This window comes from Platichthys flesus, chromosome 11 (assembly GCF_949316205.1).
Source record: "Platichthys flesus chromosome 11, fPlaFle2.1, whole genome shotgun sequence".
NCBI lineage: Eukaryota > Metazoa > Chordata > Actinopteri > Pleuronectiformes > Pleuronectidae > Platichthys > Platichthys flesus.
This window is the reverse complement of record NC_084955.1, coordinates 23512535-23534852: the sequence shown is the minus strand read 5'-3', so window position 1 is coordinate 23534852 and position 22318 is coordinate 23512535. Positions and strand designations below refer to the sequence as shown.

Below are 22318 nucleotides of genomic sequence, written 5' to 3'. Positions count from 1 at the left end.
TGGGTCAGACTGGGCAGTTTGGTACCAGAAGAAGACGTGAGCTCCGTGTGACAAAGTGACGCTTCATCTAAAACGGTTTTTCCGAGGATTTTAGGCAACTACCATTCTCCTCCTGGGATGAAACCTGTGTCGTATTTGCTTCTGCACCTTCGTAAATGATTTGAATTCAAGTGACAAAAAGCTCTGTAATAAGATCCTGAGTTTAGTTCCTCACAATCTGACCTCAGCTCAAACGATCGGTCCTAAAAGGCAAAAGGGAGGAAACAAGAACAATGTGTTCTTTGTCCCAGATGCTTACAAACGTCTGCTGGGGGATATGGAGGCTGGCACGTTTATTTATTCCAAGAGGCAATTGCATCCCCCCCCCCCCACCACCACCCCCACCCCACCCCCACGATACCCTCATTCTTGCCACAGGCGATGCATGCAGGGAAGAGTGCGGAGGTAAACAAGGACAGCTCAAAGTCTTTGCATATGTCCCACTTCTGTGTTTCCCCGGATGAATCTGCTCTCTGAAGGTGAATCTTGGTGGAAAGGACGTGTTCCAACTTCCAACCGGGCGGCAGCAACATAAATTAAACATACGCAGGTCACACACGTCTCCAAATTAATTTGATATCTCAACAGCTGTACAGGTGCCAGAAGCAAGACATTTTTTATTTTAAATGAAAACAATCTTAATACGAATCCTTTTGTACACGATTCACTCTAGGAGAGATTTTCTTTCCCAAATCCAATATTGGCAGTTTTTGTGCTGGACTGCGAGACATCAACTTGCCTCTTGCTAATTATATCTATTCTGCTTCATTGACTCTGACTGTTTTCATAGTTCCCTTCATCCTGTCGCTGTGTTCAGCTCGTTCTCTTCCAGCCTCAAACTGATGCCGCTCTCTGTCCTCCTCACAGAGCCAGGCCCTGGCCCACTACAAGGGGACCAAACACGCCAAGAAGCTAAAAGCCCTGGACACTCCGAAGACCAAGCTCAAAGGCTCCCTGGTCACGAGGGACACCCCCATGCAGGAGCTGGCCAAGTGCATCACCACCTCGCAGGTCTCCAACGGCACCGACAGCAAAGGTTTGTGTTTGTGTTTCCCCCCCCAGGAGCATCCCTGAACCGGCTCGGTTGTGTCTTACCTGTTCAGAGTGAGTCCTCTGTCCAACCACGTCACGGTCACTGCACACGACACACAACCAGTGCCGGAGCTGGATGATCTCACCTCCTGGCCAGTGGCTGCTGCTGCTGCTGACTCACTGCTCATATATCTCAGTTGTAGAGACGTCTCTCACAGGTCAGTGGGACGCAGGAGGGACGAGCTGCAGAGCGCTCACGTGTCGTGGAGGCTCCGATGGAAACTCGGCTCGCTCACTCTGGACGCGGTGACCGTCCTGCTTCGTGGCTTCTGTTTTCTTTTGCTTTGCTTGGATTGAGAAAAGCTGAGAAAAGGCTCAGGTTTAATTTCTGAGTGCGACACCACAAAATGTCTTTTGAGGGGAGGCCGTGCACCATGTGTGTGATTCATTGTGTTGACGTTACAAAGACACACACTCACACAGACACAGACACAGAGCTCTTGAAAAGCGATCAGTGCGGTGACGCCAGGTGGACGCCTGAGTCCTCCCTGCACCTCCGAGTAATTCAGACGGATTTGGATGAAACGCCGTGCGGCTGCACTTCGTTTTCAGGCAAATTGAATTCTGCAGCTCGCTGGCAGTTTGCCAAACACATTGCAACTTATATAACCGAGCCCCATTCCTCCAGTACTTAATACATATCTGTGCAATACACTGCTTTTTTTTTGTAATTACAATTATTTGTGTTTGCCGTGAAGCTCCTCGCTCATTATGCCGCAGCCAGGTGGCCGATCAAACCCCGGTTATCTCTGAACCAGGAAGAGATTGTCCATCTCACCGGGGCTGCTGCTTAAAGCCGCCTTGAAAGAAACAGAACCACATCTAGATGCAACTTCCAGCAGCCGCCGGGAACCAGATGCAGATCATTTTTAAATGATTTAATCTGCTGTGTTGCATTCTGCTTCTGCAGGAGGATAACGTCCCCCCCCCCCCCCCCCCCCCCCCCCCGCCCAGTCTCCTCCACTGATATATTAGAGGAGCTGCCGGTTATTATGTCATGCAATTGGCCCAATGAAAATCTTCCCCTTCAACTGTAACAATATAATTTTTTTATTTTTTAAAGGAATTGGAAACACATTGAGCCGCGGAGCTCTGGGACTGATTCTTACCTCCATGTCTTCTTCCAACGTTCCACAAGTGTTTAAATCAGGAGCAGATTTCTGGAGCTGCTCGTGGACCATGACCCACTTTGCAGCGTCCGACCTCCGCGCACATGAAGTTTGCTCCACGTGAAAACGCAGCATTTTCACGGTCGAGACGCCCGACCGGGTTTTTAAATCACATCTCAGTCACGGGTTGGTGCTTTTAGCTCATAAATAGTACAAATGATGATAATGTTCTTCCACGTTTCTTCTCGAGCTGCGATACAAACACCAGACTGGGAAACGTAAGTGGAACAAGTTGCACTGAGTGAATCTACCACTTCTACCTCCAGAGAGCGCCAGCTCTCAGGTGATGTCATGCGAGCGCAGGCTGCCATGTTGGACGGCTCCAGGTCTCAGGGAAGTTGTGAAATCTTAGATGTAGTTAAACCCTCAGTAGATCTATGACCTGGATCCTGCAGAGGAAACATATTATTTTAGGGGTTTTGCATGTGTAGCACTTGTCTGGACTAGTATTAGAAAAAAAAGCACTAAATATCTACCTAGATTCTTAAGAGAGGTAGGCTTATGTCAAAGAACAAGTTGAACAGTTTATTGATTCAGATTCAGTCAAAGAGCAATCACAATATAAAACAGTATAACGCAAAAAAAAACGATTGGTTTTAAACAGTTAATCTTTCAAATAACAACTTAACAGCCATGTTGTTTCTTTCCCCAGTTTGCTAGCATGATGCTAGTAGCATTAGCTAACTGTGCTGACTCACCGGAGTTTCCAGTATTAGATTACTGTATGTAATCACTTGTACATCACTCTAAAGTTGTACGTCTTATCCGGAAGCTTCTCTCTCTACTGGTATAATGAGAAAATCTCAGGAGAAAAAAAGGGTTTCTCATTGGTGGGAAGTACATTGAACAAAACGCATAGTGCGCCCCCTTTTGGTGGGGAGTTTTACTACACCTGAGGTTAGTAGCCTTAATTTCATGAGGGTTACACATGGAAAGAAGGAGAAAGCTCAGAGTATCTGGTAGATATTTGTCTTGTTAATGAGTCGATGGGACAATAAAAATACTGTTGACTGATTTTCATAGTTGGAAAAATGGTTTATTTAAAAAAAGCGTCAGATATCTGAGGCTGTTTCACTTCCTGCTCTTCTTCTGCTGCTTCATCGGCTCAAACCCTATGTCCACTGTTATCCTTTTATCTCTTTATTAAACAATGGAGAATCTTTTTAGAATATTATATATGAGACCAAATTACTGCAAGACCAACCAAATAAGTTACCGTAATAAATGTCAGTTTTCAAATTAATATGGAGACGCAACATTTTTAAAATGTACATATCCTCTTCGAATATATGTTCACATAAGTAAATACCACGAGAAATAGATAGAAACAGTAATTGCTTCAAATTCGGGTCATGGCTATGAATTGTTATTTTGCCTGTTGCCTTTCAAAATAATAGTTGATCAGATATTGTTTAATTTCAGCAGCTGTAACGTCACACTGGTCATTGTAACGTGTCTCTCTGTCTGAGTCGAGCTGGTTTGGAATGTGACCGACTGCAACTGCCAGTCATGTTAGAGGCTCTGCTTTGTTTCATGAAACGTCGAGATGAAATGTACCTCTGTGAAATTAAACATGAAACATAAACAGTGGAATATAAAAGAAAGTGACATTTTGAAATTAAACAAATTGAAGAAATTACATAAAGTTCTGTTGTGAAAAGAACCAGGAAGAAAGACACAGACCTGAGTTAAACTATTTTGGATTATTTCACATTTTCATAGTGTGGTTAGATTTTCTCTTTACATCATAAAGTAGTAGTTTCATAAAGTCTTAATATGAAGGTTAGATATTGAGATATTCATAGCGAGGCAGCTTTTCTCACATTATTATTTTATTATTATTTAATTATTAGATTAAAACAGTTTCTACTAAACTATCCTCCTGTTCGTGTGCAAGTTTCTAATTTAAGTTGATGACAAATCCACACGCAAAAAAAAAACTATTCCCAAGTTAACCTAAAGTTAATATGAACCTTCAGCAGATGGATTTAATTGATTTAAGTGTATTTTTTCAAAGTCTTCCCCCAGAGCTACAGTGGAGATTTAATTTGTCTTTGTAGAATAAATTAAAAGATGAAAACTGGATTTTTTCAAACTGAGACTCATTTTACTTTTAATAAAGTTTGACTGAGGATCACATCACAAAAACCTTTAATAACCACATATAGGCCTGAATTAACAGAAGGATGATCACAGGAAGGAAAGTGCTGCTGGATATATTCTGCTGTTAAAAAGCAGTTTGACGGTTACACACGTGATTCTAAAGCAAAAAGATGACAAGTGCAGAATGAATATCGAGTATAAGAGGACCCACATCTCCCTAAATAATAAATTATACTGTCAGACATTGAGGAATGAAGAGGATTTTCATTCATCCAATCTTAAAGCTACACTCATATTAATATGGCTCTATTTTGAAGTGCAGCTTTTTAAAATGGAAAAACGCTGTTTCAACCCCGTCCATACTAACACCCGGTGTAAACAGGAAGCGGCTGTTCAATAACAGGAAATAGAGCAAACGATGAAGAGCGACATTGAAAAGTAAGAGCAGGTGACGAGTGCTAAGGCTGAGGTCACTCCCACAGACTTTTCAAACTAAAATGATTCCAACAATGTTTCCAAACTTCTCACTTTTAAATGCTTGTTGCGACAGTAAAGCATTCAAAAACAAAAACATATTAATGTGGATGTCAGGAAACAGGTGAGAAGTGGGTGTGAAGGGTTCCAGAGGGGCGTCTTCTTCCATACTCCGTGAACTCCATCATCCGAAGCTTTGTTGTGCATCGTTCCTCCTCGTGCAACAGGAGGTGGGATCCAGATGCTGACCTCCTCCCACTGGAGCGTCCCTGAGATCCCCATCTTTTAAATCCGTCTCCACGCAGCTCAGCCGCTGGGAAACATGTAAACACTTTGAACACGAGCACAAAACTTAAACAACTAGCTGTCACAACAAGAACACACGAGTAGCTATTAATCATTTTCAGCGCCGTTAAAGAAAAGAAGAAGAAGAAGCCAAGAGCAGATTCTTTACAGCATCTCGCTCTGGTATCTGCAGCGCGTGGGGGCGGGCGTTTGTCACGAGTGGCACCGAGTAATGAATATTAATGCACTTGGATGACAGAGGAATTAATTGTCGAGGCGGATAAACGCTGCATTATCTGCAGAGGCTGAAGTGTTTGACGGTTTATCAGCGGCAACAAAACCTGATTTCTAATGAAAAGTCGAGTTGGGGGGGGAGAGTAATGGCCGTGGAACAACAGGGAGGCTGCAGCTCTTTCAGTGGGGACAGGGTTTGTTCTCTGAAATTACCGGAGAAAAACAGATTTGTTCGTGAAATAATTTCACCACACACCCGAGCTGGGAACAACACGACATGTTTTGTGTTTCAGGAACGCACCTGATTGTGTCACTCGAGTGCTGTTTCCTAATGATAGGTTCACAGTCGGGTGATTATCTCTATTCAAACACGGAGTAGTTTGTTTGTTTTGTGGGAGTGGACTGTGAAGTATTTTATGCAGGAATAACTTAAGCACACAGGCTCTGAAATGTGTATAATAATTTATACATTTATGTTTTTCTTATGCCTGTTTTACTAGGTTCATGTTTTTCAAAAAGGTGAATATATTCATGTTGTTGCTCGTTTGGAATCCTGAGATCTCGTCTGAATTGTCCACGACATTATTTAGTAGAGTTTTACTTTTGTGTGTTTGTTTGTTTCTTTTCTTTACTTATTGTTCTAAGAAAAATATAGTAATGTGTGAACGAACCATGGACCTTGGGTTTCTTTCTCTTCTACTAATATGAAGGGGTGACAAGGTTTATGACCTGTACCTCATCACGCCACCAGGGGGCGATCAAGATGATTTGGCTTCACTTTTGGTTAGCTGTCATGTCATCCATCTTTATTTACAGTCTATGATTTAAATCAAGGAACAGACAAAAGGACTTGACCAATCACGTTCAGTCCTGCTAACATCGATAGGCTCTCAGGAACAAAAAGAACCAATCAGCATCACTGAAACTGAAGCGGCCGAGCCACGAACCTTTTAATGAAATGTGCCTGTGGTGAAAATGCAGTGAACCACTCGACCCGGCTGGAAAACCAGTGAGCGATTAAACTTCTAACCATGAAAACCTGTGGTGAACAGATGTTATAATCAGAACCAGTCACCCACATGGGAAAACAATAAATTCAATGATGCTATGAAACAATAATCATCAGATATTAATATGAGCATTTTAGATGGTCAACATAACGTTTTCGGGTAAAAGTTCAGTCTAGTTACGTTTTACACTAAAATCGAATTAAGAAAATCATGTGAATTTCATACTTGTAGCCATAATATGACTTTATTTTTGCTATATTTCGGAAAATGAAATAAAAAATGACAAACTAAGGTGAAACATTAAATAAAACTCCAAAGAAAAATTATCTTTACCACGTCTGAGCTTTGAGGGTTGTTTGGAATTATAAACAGTATATTTTTTAAAAGAGCAAAGAAATAAAAAAACAAAAACAGGCAGAAATGCAGATAAAAATCCCCGAGAGTTTTTTTTCTTAACGAAACTAATTAATTTGACACTCGTCTCACAGGTTTTAAGGAACCGACTTCATCAAATTCACTGAACTTGACAAAACAAGTTCCTATTAGTTTTTCCTTGTTCTTCATTTCCCAGTTTGAAGGGTGCGTCCTTCAGGTGACACGAAGTCCTCACAGACGGGGGGGGGGGGGGGGGGGGTCTATGGAGGGTTTTCACTCTCAAGCAGTGCATGCTGGGAAAATGCTTAATATGTAAATTACGTTTCTTTCTAAAAAGGATTTCAAAGTTGATGCAGCAGAACCAGAGATATCATCTCATCTATTCCACCGTTAGCTTGTAATTCTTAACACACAATCTCAATCTCTGCAGCAACAACAGTCGTTTTATTCACACACACAACTTGCCAGGACCTGTAAAATATCTCACATTGAGTCCACAGCACATGTCTACAAGCAGCTCTGGTGGAATTCCCCTTTAATTCAATGAGTCAAATGAATTCATTCCCAATTAAATTAATTGATGAATGGAAAGAAATGTTTAAACGTGTGGAAAACACCAATTCCAATGATTAAAGGTCTAACGGTGCAGTATTAACATTAAGATTACCAGATGTTATTCTATGAGAAACATAAGCTCCTTTCGGTTTTTTGTGTATTTCCTGAGGAAAGTTTAAAAACAAACTTCTTGGATGAAAACACTGTAAAAACAAACAGAACATTTTTTGTTATCAAGCGCGATGGAGAAAACCAACATGGAGGGAGAGCAGTGGTTTAGATTTCATGGAGGCATCTGCTCACAGTGATTTCGGGGCCGATTTGCTGAAAGAATAAAAAGCACGGAGCTGGAAATAAAAGCCCGAGCCGGCGTGTAATCACAGGGTGGACTCCACAAACTGCACCGGGCTCCCAGTGATCCCAGTGTCTTCTCACTTCCTCCCTCTCTGGACCCGTGTGCTCTGAGACGGAGGAACAGCTGGACGCGGCCAGATAGTAGAGATTAGCAGGATGACTCAGCGGCTGCCTGTCTATGTGTGTGTGTGTGTGTGTGTGTCCTTACAGCAGCGTCAGGGAGAGTAGAGGTAGAGGGAGAAAGGCAAAGAAGGAGTGAGAGAGAGAGAGAGAGAGAGAAATGCCCACAGCACAGGCCTCCATCTCTCAGTTCCAGTCCAGTGCCTGAGGAAATGTAGCCTGATATTAGCTATTAAAGAGCAGATTGTCAGGGGAGCCATGCCAGCTCTGACAGCAGCTGTACAACGGAGCCCGGCTGCAGGCGGCCATGAGGCTCGCTCTGGCTCTTTTTCTCCTCCACCCCCCCCCCCCCCCCCCAACCCACCTCCCCCGAACGCCACCCCCTTCACCCCACTGCGTGCCTTCGTCTCCGTTGGGTCGGAAACAGACAGGAGAGGCAGCAGCCGACCTGATTAGATTGGATCTGTACCTGTACTGAAAATGTTCTCATTTCAGGGGATTTGATGGTGGTGGTGGTGGTGGTGGGAGGGGGTGGGTGGGGGGGGGACGCGTTTATCGCAGAAACTTCCCTCAACAGAAATTAGGTGCGGATCATTTGCTGTCGGAGGAAATTGGAGATAGATAAATCCGTGTGAATTCAAATCAATGACTCCCGGTGCTATTAAATATCCCAGATAAGATTTTTTTATTTCCCCTTTCGACAGAAGAAGAAGACGAAAAAGCGCTGAGTCACGCTTATTTGTGAACGCAAATTTTTCTCACCTTATCAATCTTTCACTCGAGGAATATTCAACCGTGACTCTTTTCTCATTTACTCACTTTGAATGCTGACAAGAGGGAGGTGGAGAAAAAATAAAACATCACGGACGTCAAATGAAATCTGACGGCGCTCAAGAGCCCTGAGGGATTTCTGTCCTTAAGGTTGTGACAGCAGATAATAAGGCCCAATCATTTTAATTAAACCACTTAATCCAGCTTCGGTGAAAAAAGGTAATCAGATCTCCAGGGAACCTCGTGATTGGCTGAGTTGGCTGGTCTCAGGGGGGGGGGCGGGGCCTTCATCGCCACCGCGAATCTCGAGGTTTGGGGGGGGGGGGTCGGCAGGTCTCTCTCTCTCTCTCTCTCTCTCTCTCTCTCTCTCTCTCTCTCTCCTTCTCCACTCCCGTCCTCTCCATGTCTCTGTTTAATTGTGTTTCGTACTCGATTACTCTCTTTTAATGTTATCTCCCCCCCCTCTCTCTCACCTTCTGGCGTCCCTCGTTCTTTTTCTCTCTCCTCGACTCACAAACCTCTTTGTTTTTCCCACGGTTGCTTTTAGGCTCAAACTTTGTGGAACTTTTCCAGTTTCACTTTCATTTAACTTCTCATTTTCCTCCAAATCTGCTGTTGTTCGTGTTAATAATCTTTTTCCTTTAACCTGACCTCTCTCTCTCTCTCTCTCCCTCTCTCTCTCTCTCTCTGTCTCCCTCCTCCTGCTTGGCTGTTGGGCCTCGCTCGCCCATACCAACTTTAGATTGATCGCAGTCATTACCTCCATTAATGAGAGGGGATTGAGTTCTTAACTGGGCCTTGCAGAGTCAGTTAGGTCACACTGGCTGAGGGTATGGATTACTGGAGGCTTCCCAGAGTGCACGGCTTCCTCCAGCGGCCAAAGTACACTTTAATCACCTGCCCCTCCACCAGCGAATGGCTGTTCAATGACACCGTGGTAGATGTGTCCATACCAACACAAGGTCAAACACACACACCTGACTCAACACAAGCCTCAGCGACAAGGCTCTGCAGAGAGCAGATAGAGACTGAGGCTCTTTCTCCATGTTGATTATTAATAATTTACATCACACTTACAAACATGATACAACTGTAAAGTCTTCACTAAATAGAAGAGATTGTACTGTGGTGCAGTGGTTTACCCCGTCACCTGAAAAGGTTCTTGGTTCGAATCCCAGGTTCAACCCACAGTCCGAGCAGGACAAGCAGATTCACTTCCTTTTCTAAAACCCCCACAAAGACTTTTGTCAAACTCTGCCTTCACTCCAGGTTCAAGTGAGTCTGTAATAGAAGGGTGTGTGTTCATTTCTCCTTTATTTCGTCCATCCAGATGTTGATGCTGCAACTTCCTTTCAGTTGTGTTTGTGTACTTGTTGTTTTTTACTAACGTGCAACAGCGATTTATGTCTTTGCATCATGCAAGATGAAACTCTGTTAAGATTCAGAGGTGAGCTCAGTTTCCAGTGACGTCCAACATGACTCACCGTAGGAATAAAAAATGGAAATGAGTCAGATGCTTTTGTTTCGCTGGTTTCACCCACAAAACAAACGGAGTCGATGTCAGTTGAAGACTGTGAAATCCAGTTTAAAGCCCCGGGGGGGGGGGGGGGGTTCCTTGAGCTCAAAGTGTGGCGAGGAGACAAAGCACCGGTTCCCAGGTGAGGAGTAAAAGTTTATTCTCAACATTAGATTTGTTGGACGCTTTAAGATTCTTCTCTTTGGAACTGATCCGGTCTTTCCTCCTCGCAGTGTGAGCCGAGTCTGTTCTGAATTCACAAAGATGAGATTGATATCGATCTGCACACTTCACATCTCACAGCAAACAAGCAGATTGCGTAAATCCGGGAGGGTTTTTTAATAACGGCTCCTGGCGACGGGTTCCTGACACAAATACGTCAATTTTCTGAGTGTTGGGTGTTTTCTCTCCTCGACTGATGTTACACAACTGTGTTAGAAGCTGAAAGGGAGAATTCTGCTGTAACGGCTGCTCTGAACAATGGGTCAACTCGGAGTTGATCTTTGCCAGAGAGGAAAAAATCTCTGGAGGGAAATTGGTGCAGATTCAGGTTTCGCAGCTCATAGTGAACGCACCACAGAAGACCTGAACAGAAGCCGCGAGTGGAAGTGCAGCTGAGAAGAGTTAGCACCAGAAAGGAATCCCTAACAAAGACCAGGCCACGTCTGATTATCACGGCAGAACCGTTCTGAAGCACGAGCCAAACGCAGCTCACGGGGAAAACCAAACGCTGGCTCCCACCGACACCGAACCTTCACTTCTCTGGCCCCACACTCCGTCTGGAGCTGGTGCCGCTGAAGAGCTGCCCAGGGAAGCAGGTGTGATGGCAGCCTGCTGGAAGCCGGTGAGATCCAGGGAGTAAATCGCTGTGATTTCAGGTTGTTGTGATGCCTGGCACAGCTGAGCCAACCGGGAGGAGGTTAGTGGTTAATTGCTGGTGGGGGGGGGGGGGGGGGAGAGGTCACTGCCATTATTCATCAGAAGCGACAAGGTCAGCGGCATCATAAACAGTTCACAGATTAATTATCGTTAGTCCGGTGACGACCTGGGCTTTAATGGGACATTTCAAGTTATGAAACTGCCAACAGGAAATTTTACTCCTAAAGTGGGAGTCAAGTCCTCTTTATAGTTTTCAGATTACTGAGCTCTTGTTATACAAAGTGTACCAGAGGCCGAATTACAGGCTTTAAATAAACGTTCCATTCAGGATAACGAGGAGAACAACTCAGAATAACGGCCGGTTCTCGCCAGATGTTCTTCTTTGGTTCAGTCCACTGAACACAGATGGTCTGGTGGAGGTGATTTGGTCGCTGGTGCAACACGCTGCTCCACCGGCGTCTGATCCTCGTGCTTCAGGTGTGAAAGTGTTGTGAGCGATGGAGACGAGGAGGCGAGGAGGCGAGGAGACAAGGAGACTAGGAGCTCATGCTGCTGCTCTGCGGTGAAAGGAGGTGTCGCCGGTGACAGTAATCGATGGGCGCCCTTGCTTGAGGTCACCTGGTCGTGTGATGGACGGATCCTGTCAGCGACGGATAGTAAATAGTGTTAAAGAGCTGCTCAGCTGCTTCGTGTGGTTTCACCGACCTCGGCCGTGATGAACGATCCTATAATCACCGCAGCTCAGATGGTTCTGCTTTGATTTGGTTTGTTTGTCGGATGATTAGCAGGATTGTGCAAAAACCACAGGATGGATGAAACGTTTGAGGGAAGCAGGTTCAGGAAACAACACATTATTTTATCTCAACCTTGATTCCTCAGAGTAATTTAATTTAATTTATGGATCTTGATGAAAAGAAAGCTGACGTTTCGAGGACTGATTTTTATTATCGTGTGTAATGTGGTGCTAATCCAAATTAAATCAATCCAATCTGGATGTAGTGAATTAAAACGTTGTAGAAGACTGAGTTGAAAATACCAAGGACTAATTTATGTTGCATCAAAATCATCTTGCAACTGTAGTCTTGAGTTTGGAGACGTTATCTCAGTCGTCTCTCACGTTCCAGCACCTCAGGGTTCAGTTGTCTGGTGATGAGATGGACACTGCACCAAACCACTGCTGTGAAGAGGAGGCAGGAGTTTATGGCAAAGATTCAATTTAATGTTCCATCTCTCGCTAAAGGTCAGAAAATGGATTATAGTTTTTTTTATTAAATGGGAAACTTGAGGCTAAATTGTCAAAGTAACTGATTATTGTGAGGCTTTATTCAGGTAATCTAAGGGAGGTGTTTACACTCCGGCTCACTCTGTTTTCCCACACGCTTGACATTTTAACTTGAGTCACATTTCTGTACGGTAAATATCTTCCATCAAAGAGTATCTTCTAACCCAGATTAGGGATTTGATGTGTGGCCAGGGGACAGGATCCTGCAGGACGAGACGCAGGGAGGTGGACATGTTGTGAGCTTGAGACAGAGGAAGTCCATCAAGTTTATCTACTTTGAAAAACGGTGTATATACACATTCATAAAACCATATTTGAACAACGTGGCTCTACACCTTTCAGTTGTATGTGAAACTGTTTATGTCTAATCCTTTATGACCTCTCTTGACCTCTGCGTCGCTAAGAAAAGGAACCTTTAGCTCTTTATCAGTCCTTCACATCTGCCCTGATGTTCAGCTCCTCCATCACTTCTTATCATCACAAGTCCCCAGACCAACCTCGGCTGCTTCGGCTCCTGATGATAAAAGGTCCTGTGATGCAGATAAGCGTTGGGCTTCGTTAACCTCGCTCCGACCTCGGCTTGAGTTCGGTGTCTTATCGAGTGAGACGGGTTCTCTAGGTCAGACTGTACATGAGAGATAGAGAGAATGATTATAGAAAGAAATAAGATATAAAAATGAACGTATTCTGGTGTGGTTGAGGAGAAGCTGACGGCTGCTGCAGCCGGGACCTGGACGAGCTGGAGAAGAAGCAACAGACGCTGATTTCATTTGATTTAACCTAAACATAGCAGCTTCAGAGTAATTTGATTATTCTCTGAATTTCGGGAGTCTTCACTGACTCTCTCTCATTTAAACTCCAAACCAATGCTGCAGAAAATTCTTATTTATCTGTTTAATATTGTTGGAGGAAGCTTCACCCGCCTGCACTTCAATGTGTTCTTTGTACATGTGTCTTTCCCTCGGTCCCTTTCCACTTCTTTAGAGATGCGTTGGATTAAGCAGGAAGTTCATTAGAGTTCGAGTCTTTCAACTGCGAGATGAGAGAAGAAGAGTAAATGTGCCAAGAGCCCATTTCAAAGGTTAATGGATCTGATGCTCTCAGCCACTGGAATGCTCAAAGAAAGAAAACCACAGAGTGAAGCACTTACCTCCTCTCAAGCATTTAGTGCCAACTTTCATCAGCGCGTTAGAACAATAAGCTTCTATTTCCCAACCTCAGTTTGAGTTTAAAACCTAACTTCTCCTGCAGCTCCTTCCGATTCTCTTCTTCCACCACAGGTCACAACAGAGCTCTGATGTGTTTTTGAACCTTTGGTGGAATCTAACCCCCGGCACGATGTCACTTCCAGCACTTCTCACGGCGCTGACTGCCGACACCTCCGCTGGGATAAATAAGGACCGTATATAATGGGCCTCACAAAAATAGCATGACATAATTCACTATTGATTTGCTCTCCCGGCTGTCGGATCTTCATTCCGTGACACAGGAGCGGGGGAGAACTCGGCGGCAGCGGCATCGATCAGGTCGGCCGGCTGAGGCCAAATTTCATTTTGGTAAATATGGCAGCGGTCGTCTGTAGTCCAATCACAGACACGTTGTTTTATGGGTCACATGTATCCACTGACAAAACATCAGACGGCTCTTTGAGAAAACAGCACGTTAATATGATCTCACTCTGGATTAGAGTGAGATATTTAGAGTCTGATTCATTTATTAATGACCACACAACCAAGTGGGTGGAATTTGTGTTCAGTAAAACACAATAAAGCTCGAATCCACAAAAAGAAATGACAAGAACAGCGTTGATACTACACAATATACAGATATGACAATTATTCACTTAAATTTGTTTACCCTTTCTCGCTTTTCTGTTTTCTACATTTATCTTTTTTTTAAAGTCTTTTATGGAGTAAAAATATCATTCTCAAAAAAAATATTTCCTTCTCTATGTCAATAATCCATTCAAATTGATAAAATCCAAACAGGTGTAAAAACCTGAGGTCCATACAAAGTCAAAGTCAAAAAGAAATGCAGTCTCTAGACTAGTTCAGCCTCTTGTTGACAGGTGTTGGATGAAGCCACATGCTTTTCTCTCTACAGATATCATCCCTGACGCTGTGGCCCTCCCGCTGTCCCCCGTGCTCAGAACGGCACAGCTCTTCGCGACCCCCATGATGCCGGCCCCGGCCCCCCCGCCCGTGGCCCTGCCGATAGTCCCGATCAGCGCGGCAGCACCAGCCCCGGAGTCTACCTCAGCCGCCGGAGGGGACGAGCAGCAGCTGGACCTCAACTCGCCCTCGGAACCGGACCTGGAGCCCGAGGCCGAACCCGAACCCGAGGCCGAGACGGACCCGGAGTCGGAGCAGGAGAAGGCTCAACGTCTCCTCTACTGCTCGCTGTGCAAAGTGGCCGTCAACTCGGCCTCACAGCTGGAGGCTCACAACAGCGGTGAGGGTCGAGGGACAGCGTTGAAGACAGGGCGAGGGAGGAAACCTAGCTGACTGTGCTTTAACTGGCTTGATAATACACCAGTATGGGTCACTGGTTCCATCCTAGAGTCTCCCTATCGTCATCTTTCCCTGGATGAATTATTTTTAGTAATATATTGATTGTTTTCCCTGATGTTTCATCATTGGTTTTACCGTTCTGAGTCAAAAGTCAAGAATCTAGGACACAACAGAATTCAGATTCGTAGGTTCTTGATCAGAATCATTTTCCAGCTCAGAAAGGAACCTGACCTCTGACCTCTGATCTCTGACCTTCAGGTACGAAGCACAAGACGATGCTGGAGGCCCGGAGCGGCGTGGGCTCCATCAAGTCCTTCCCCCGGCCGGGAGTCAAGAGCAAAGTGGCCACGGTGACCAAATCGGCCACGGGTCTTCAGAACAAGACGTTTCACTGTGAGACGTGTGACGTGCACGTGAACTCAGAGACTCAGCTCAAACAGGTGAGAGGGACAGAACTGACACGACCTGATGCACAGATCTAAGGAAAAGTGGAATTATTATATTGATTTAGAACTATGGATATTCCATTTTGCATTAATTGAAGTGTGTTAATTGTTGGATGAATTACTTGCAGGTTTAATCAGCTGTAATCAGCTAAAAGCTAATTAGGAGCTGTTACTCTGCAGATTGTTTTTTATTGTATCCAGGTCACCGGTTTTTAAAATGAGATCTTTTCTAAGAAGGATTTGAAATATGATTTTGAAAAGTGGTAGAAGACTAAAGATAAAGCAAACAGCTCTCGAACCATGAGGAAGATAAAAGATAAATAAAAGTTGGAGCTTTGTTTGTGTTTTGCAGCTTTTTGGAAAGTCTAAAAAACAAAAAACACCAAAACACTACATAGTGTTAAGTGATGACGGCTTTTATCTATGGTTGGACCTCTGAATGTAAAGATGGACGATGTGGTGGGTTTCTAACACGAAGCAGTGGATATTCTTGCTCTACTTGAAAAATCCACTCATTGTTTTGAAGTACTAGACTTTACTTTTCTCGCTGGATAAAGATATACGTGTATATCATTGGGCGGGTGGAGATAAACAAAGATGTGCCTTTGCTGGAAATGATCTTTTCTTTTCATCCTTGTCTTCGTCGTGCACTGTTGTGAGAACTTAAAAAGGAAATCTGGTTAAGCGCAGGCAGCACGAGGCCAGGAAATCAGATTCCTCCTTTAAAAACACGGCTAACTGCCTTTCTCCTTCATCTGTCCTCAAATAAGGAAAACAGTTTGTACTTTACATGATGTTGAGGAAATCCGGTTAGCGTGGAGAGCTCGGAGGCATCTGATGTCTCTGAGATGTTTTCCTCGGTCGGAGGGATGTGAATCTTCGCTCGCTGCTTTGGGGCACGTCGGGAAAATCTCCCTCTCCTGTAGCTACTGATCGTTCTGTCGGGGGGCTGAGTTTAATTTACGATACTGGAAACCCACTCTGCTTTGTCTGAGCCGACCTTGGGATTGCTCACTGGAAACACACACACACACACAAACACACACAGGCCTTGTGTGAATTTGTCATGCAGAGACTTTCACTGAGTTCTTCTGAAAAGCAGCGACACTCTGGGAACAGAATCCAGCTTGACTACATTTCCCGTTGCAGCTCGAAAACCAGAGGAAAAGTGTTTTTGTTATTTTCACTGTAAGAACATGTGAAGATAAACGCCTTATTTCCCCCCCCCCCGTGCTCACACTGAATTATTCATTGCTTTGAGGTTATTTTGGAACACGTCATCTCAGATTCTTTCACGTGTTTATCTTCATCTTCCACTTGCGTATCACCCTTTATCATCAGAGATCATTTATTAGAATATTACATCCTCTGCCTCCGCTCTCAGCACGCTTCTAACACAGGAACCTAATGTACTGTTTGGTTCTGCGCTGCAGCAGTGATATTACTGCACACATCATCTCAACGGGGGGGGGGGTTCAGTCAGGATGGGAACCCTCAACGCTGTGTTACTTTTCGCCCGGAGACGTTAAGTGTATTTTTAGTCGTTCAGGTTCCAACACTTCAGCCAGTGATAAGTTATCTGAGCTGAACTGGCATCGAGCCCGAGACCGAGATAACTGGTTTCTATATCACAGCTGATCTGTCGTGTTTTAAAACAGCAATAAATTTATTTTACTGTTCTGTTTGTCAGACGGATGTAATATCTGAGACTTCATTGAACTGGGTTTGAACATAACCTCCGTCCTGAGTGATCCAATCACCAACGTGATGGACAACAATATTAACCAGCTTATTACAAAAGTCTGAACAAGACACGGCCACGGAAAATGAATAAGTAACTGAATTAAGACAACTTCTTGAATACACATGTAAACAAGATGAAAACAATGATAAAGAATACACTCAGAATGTTATACGGTGGCATCATACATTAAACTACTTCAGGTTGGGGGTTTCAAACTGGTGGAAAAACATCAGACGCAATGACGAGATATGAATGAATAGTTATTATGAGTAACAAAAAGATTATTTTAACATCAAAATCATCTCTTATTCTAAAGAAGGTAAATATTTAGATAGATAGATAGATAGATGGATACTTTATTAATCCTGAGGGAAATTCAGAAGATTATTGACGTCCATTAAAACTACACACACAGACACACAGTGACAACACACTGACCAAAAACAAACTCAGTTGAGTTCACAGGAAACTCTTTCAGGACACATTTTAATTCCAGATGTGAACCAATGATCTGAGAGCTTTTGTATTCCTGGTCCCCAGAGAGAGAACAAATAATGTCAATCACCCCAACTGACAAAAAAAGGCCCAATTGTGTATCATAATATATTAAATGTCCTCCACTCAGATAACAATCATCTGATTTTCAATTTGTCGATTTTAATCCATTTCACGCGACTCAAGATTCAAGATTCAAGATTCAAGATTCAAGATTTGTTATTGTCAAATGCACAACAATAACATTATGCAGTCACGGGCAATGAAATGCTTGAGTCACAGGTTCTCTTCTAGCAATGCTCAAGAAATTACAACCCCCAAAAAATACAATAGAAATAGTGTAAAATAGAATAAAATAGAATATCAAAATTTAAAATAGAAATTAAAAATTATATATCTAAATATATATATTTGCAGATGAAGAGAGAAATAAAATAAAACAACAAAAGTGCAATTTGTGCAGGACGCACCAGTAGCGTCTGCATTGTTTTCCCTGTGCTGCCATCGTTACACACTCATCATGAATGTGGAAAAGTATTTGCGTGTGTTCATCGGAGCGTCTGCCAGCGTCTCTCCTTGCTGCTGCCGCCGGCGCTGCCCACCCTGGCAGCGCCGGCGTCTTTATGTTTGTGCTGGAAACAACAGTGACAGCACCTTCCTTGAGTTTTCCTTTTTTCCACTTTCCTGGCTCGTCACGGGGGCCACAGTGAAACCGACTCCCGGTCACGCCATCGACCTCAATATTCTTTGAAAAGTGAGACAAGGGAATGTGTATTTTAGGAGTTTATAGTTCACGGGTAGACACGGGAATGGAGATGGATTCTTTTCTGTATTTTTTTTTCAGTTTTTTGAAAATCAAAGCGCATGTGTGTATTTGAGATTTGCCTCAAAGTGACATGAAAGTGAGCGTGACTCTGGACTGACACCTCTCCGTCTCGTTTCTAGCACATCAGCAGCCGGCGCCATAAAGACCGAGCGGCAGGTAAACCAGCCAAACCCAAATACAGCCCCTACAGCAAACCACAGAAAGGCCCGACCAAGCAGCCGGTGAGTCCCTGAACGCCTCATCTCACCTCAGCCGCATCACAAGTCGCGGTGTCGCCAAAACAATCCCAGCTCTGTTCGACTCTAATGAGACGCACACATCCAAACATCGGAGACGCTGATTGCTTGAAATACGAGACTGTGACATTGTCGCTCTCCAATTTCCAGCTTCTTCCTGTCTCTGTTCTAAAAGGGTGAATAGAAAGTCCATTGTTTCCCCTGTGCTGTTTGTGTGGGAGAGAACAATGCACACACACACACAAACACACACACACACACGCAGAATTTTTTTATCTTAAATTCTCTTTGTTTGTCAAAAAGAAAATCTACACTTTACGCCGCTCGTCTGTGAAGTAACACTCACAACTCACAAGTGACTGAACCGGATTCAATCTCATGTCAACTTTCATTAGAGCTACCTGACTTTTATTAGAAATGGCAAAAAACCTGTGGCAGTGAGCGTTGTGATCTCATATACAATCTTCAAATTTTAATGACAAATGGCATAAAAAGCGTTTCAGCCGGGCCAGACGACTGGAGGGAGAATCCAAACTCAGGTCAAAAACTATTTACTTGATTGTAAAAGTCAGTTTTAACTAATTCTGACGACCTCTGCACGTGAACTGCATCAATTCAGATTAACGAGCGACCTGAGAAACCAATGATTGGAATAAAGTATTACTTTTACCAAAAAAAAAAATGCTATTTATGTTTTTGGCTGTCATGCAGATGCTAAATTAAGAGGAGATTGTTTTTTTCAATATAGCATTTACAGTAGATATAAAATTAAAGTATGAGGCAAATTAGCGACATTAGGCATAATGGGGCATAACCTTAATATAACAAATTTTCCAGTCTCTGGTATGTAGATTATTATATTGATGCTGCTTTTGATTTATATCGAATAAAAACACATGTTTCTGTACAATCATTGCTGTTCCATCATCACAGTATTTCAAAACAGCTTAATACCTCAAAATAACTTTGCTGCATAGTCCCAAGGAGCTAGTATGTATTTTCCACTTCGACCACTAGATGGCGGCAGAGTGCTTCCAATACCTTCCTTGGTATGTGTAGTATTTGCACCATCAGGCATTATCGTCACCTCGGCAGCATTAAGACCGGAATGGGGTTTGAGGCAAAAGGGGTTAACTTTGGTTTTGAACTTGAAAAGGTTTCAATGCTCTGATGTTCAGAAAACGTCCAAAGTGAAAGTGTGTCACGTGACCTTCAACCTAATCTCTTGAGGTCATTGATTTGATCCTCTTCCAGTTCCGAGGAGGTAAAACAAATGAAAAGGTTTCCTGAGTTCCACTTGAGGATCTGTGAGGATGTGTGAAGTCTCCTTGTGGAGCAAAAACACGAGAAAGACGAAGACGAGCCCGACGGCTTCTCCTCCAGAAGCCCGTTAGCAAACAGCATCCATCACTCCCACTGTTTGCAGCGACGCAGCGCGGGGGCTACCAGTGTGGGGGGGAAATGGCTTTTTATGAAACCCATCATTGACTGAGTTAACGGAGAGGAGCTTCTCTGATGAGCGCAGAGTAAAGAATGCTTCCCATAGGCTTACGACGCCCGAGCCGGTGATTGATAACCCGTGACCACGGCTGCCGTCCTGCTGCTGCGAGACCGGAGCTTTTCCATTACTGATACAGGAGATTAGGCCCGATAACTTCGGTGACCTCTTCACCCCATCAGGCTGCTGGTGGAGGTCGGCTGCTGCTGTTTGGCTCTCACTCTTTGTTTCTCTCCTTGTGGCCGTTTTACTTCTTCCTTCGATGAAAATGAGCCCAAACTTCACTGCTCAATGTTTCTGTGACTTCCTCTCTGCACTAGAACCAATAAGCAGATGCAGGTTGTGGGTTTAAATCTGCCACTGACTGTGTGTCTCTCTCATGCAGGATTCTTACCTTTTCTTCCTTTTGACATTTGCTGTTTAACGTTTTCAAAATCGCCTGAAAATGAGGTTTTATTTCTGGGATAAATTGAAGGATTTGAGGCATTTCAAAATAAATCTGCAGCTCAATATGACTTATTCTAGATAAACAAAAACCTAATTCCTGCAAATGTCAGAATTTGTGGGTACATTCGAATTCAATAAATGAATAATTGCTTTGTATCTGACGGCCTTTAGTGTGGGTTGGTTTTGTTTTGCAGATCACTCAATCATATTCAACTTTCTGCTCGTTTTGCCTTTTATGTTTATTTCTTATTTTATTGAAGTAATATAAAAAGTAATAAGTAAATATTTATATTATTAATTATAATATTAAGAGCTAGAATTAATTGTATTTCTAGTTTTTGCACAGCTGCTGGTCTGGACAATATTTAATCAGAACTTTGATTGAAAGGATGAAGGTGTTTTTTATTTGGATCTGCACCAAATTGCAGGAATTCATCCATGAATTATTCTTTTTAGAAATCAAAGTGTGGTGATTTTTCATTTTACATCATTTGTTTCATCATCTCATGTATCTGCAGAGTGTATTTAATATTTCTTGTCTCATTCCATCAGATCACATTGACCTTGGGGAAGGAGCGTCAGTGTCAACCTCTGAGCGCCCAGATGCTCCCGGCTCACCTGGCAGCAGTGGCCGCCGCCATCAGCAACGCTTTCACCCACCGCACGAACCACGCCTCGAACCTCGCCCCGCCCCCCTCCCTCTTCCAAACGCAGCCCCTCCCTGCCGCTCTGCTCCGCCCCGCCCCCGGGCCTGTCAGGACCTCCCACCCACAAATCCTATTTGCCCCTTATTGACCCGGTGGACCCCGAGCGGAGCCGCTCCACCGCCGGTCAAGGACAAAACCACGTGCTTCACCCAAACCAGGCCGGGGGAGTCGTGTAGGCGCCTGGGGAACTGAACATCTTCACGCCGACCTCCGACCTCTCACCTCTCCTCATGTGGATTAACCTTCATTCGTCGCCGAGCTGATCGACAGCGAAGCATCGGGCTCTTTGTCTCCTGACGGATTTATTACTCTGATCCAAACGGACGACCTGGACTCGACATGCTTCCTGTGCCATCCTACCGCCAGACCTGGACCTACATTGTCCCGCAATAATGTATAAGACGAATCCTGTGAACTATGCAGTGTCATTATTTCATGATGTGAGGCCCAGTTGGAGCTAGACGTGCGGTAGGGAAATGCTTTTCGTACAGATACAGCGTGGCACTAAGATCGTTGCTTTAGTGGAGGGCTGCCGTCGCTCATAATTTAAAAAAGGCCGTTACTGATGGAGCGAGCGAGGCCCCCCTCTCTTCCTGTATGCACTTTAAGCCCCTCCTCTGTTGATGTCTACATTAGATGGCTAGACTGTGTTAGATGGTTAGAGTACATGTTGTGTTGTGTGTTTCTGTCCTCACATTATCCGTGTGTGTGTGCGTACTTCTGTGTGTGTGTGTGCGTGTGAGTGTGTGAGTGTGTGTGTGTGTGTGTGAGCTTCCCAGCCACCATAAGCCATGCCAGTCGATATCCAGCACACATCGTCACTGATCATGTCTCAGGCCAAAGGGACCACAAAGGCTTGTGTATATTATCCGTACGTGTGTAAAAGGTGAACAATTTCCAATAAAAAAGAGTCCTAATTTGTTAACGCTGCTGGTTGTTGTGCGTCTCACATGCGTCGCCCTGGTGCAGTGGAATATACAGTATGTGCAACATGATCCCTTATAACGCACCAGCAGGGTATTCAAGTCAAATACACAATATAAACAGAACCTAGAGACTTATTCTGCATATTGATGTTGATCATTTTTTCATGCTGTCCTCAGACTGTCTATTGCTGCAGCTCCTCTTTTCAGCCTCTGTCTCAAACACTT

General features: G+C 43.9%; 1 protein-coding gene across 1 annotated transcript in view; it reads left to right on the top strand.

The window, feature by feature from the left end:
- znf385d (zinc finger protein 385D) overlaps window positions 1–22096 on the top strand; it is a 63996-nt gene extending 41900 nt beyond the window's left edge. The window contains exons 4-8 of the mRNA XM_062399330.1: window positions 907–1075; window positions 14362–14709; window positions 15027–15208; window positions 18399–18500; window positions 21013–22096. Coding sequence (XP_062255314.1) covers window positions 907–1075; window positions 14362–14709; window positions 15027–15208; window positions 18399–18500; window positions 21013–21255 — 1044 coding nt within the window. The 3' untranslated portion in view covers window positions 21256–22096. The remainder of the gene's footprint in view (window positions 1–906; window positions 1076–14361; window positions 14710–15026; window positions 15209–18398; window positions 18501–21012) is intronic.
- The last annotated feature ends 222 nt before the right edge of the window (window positions 22097–22318 follow it).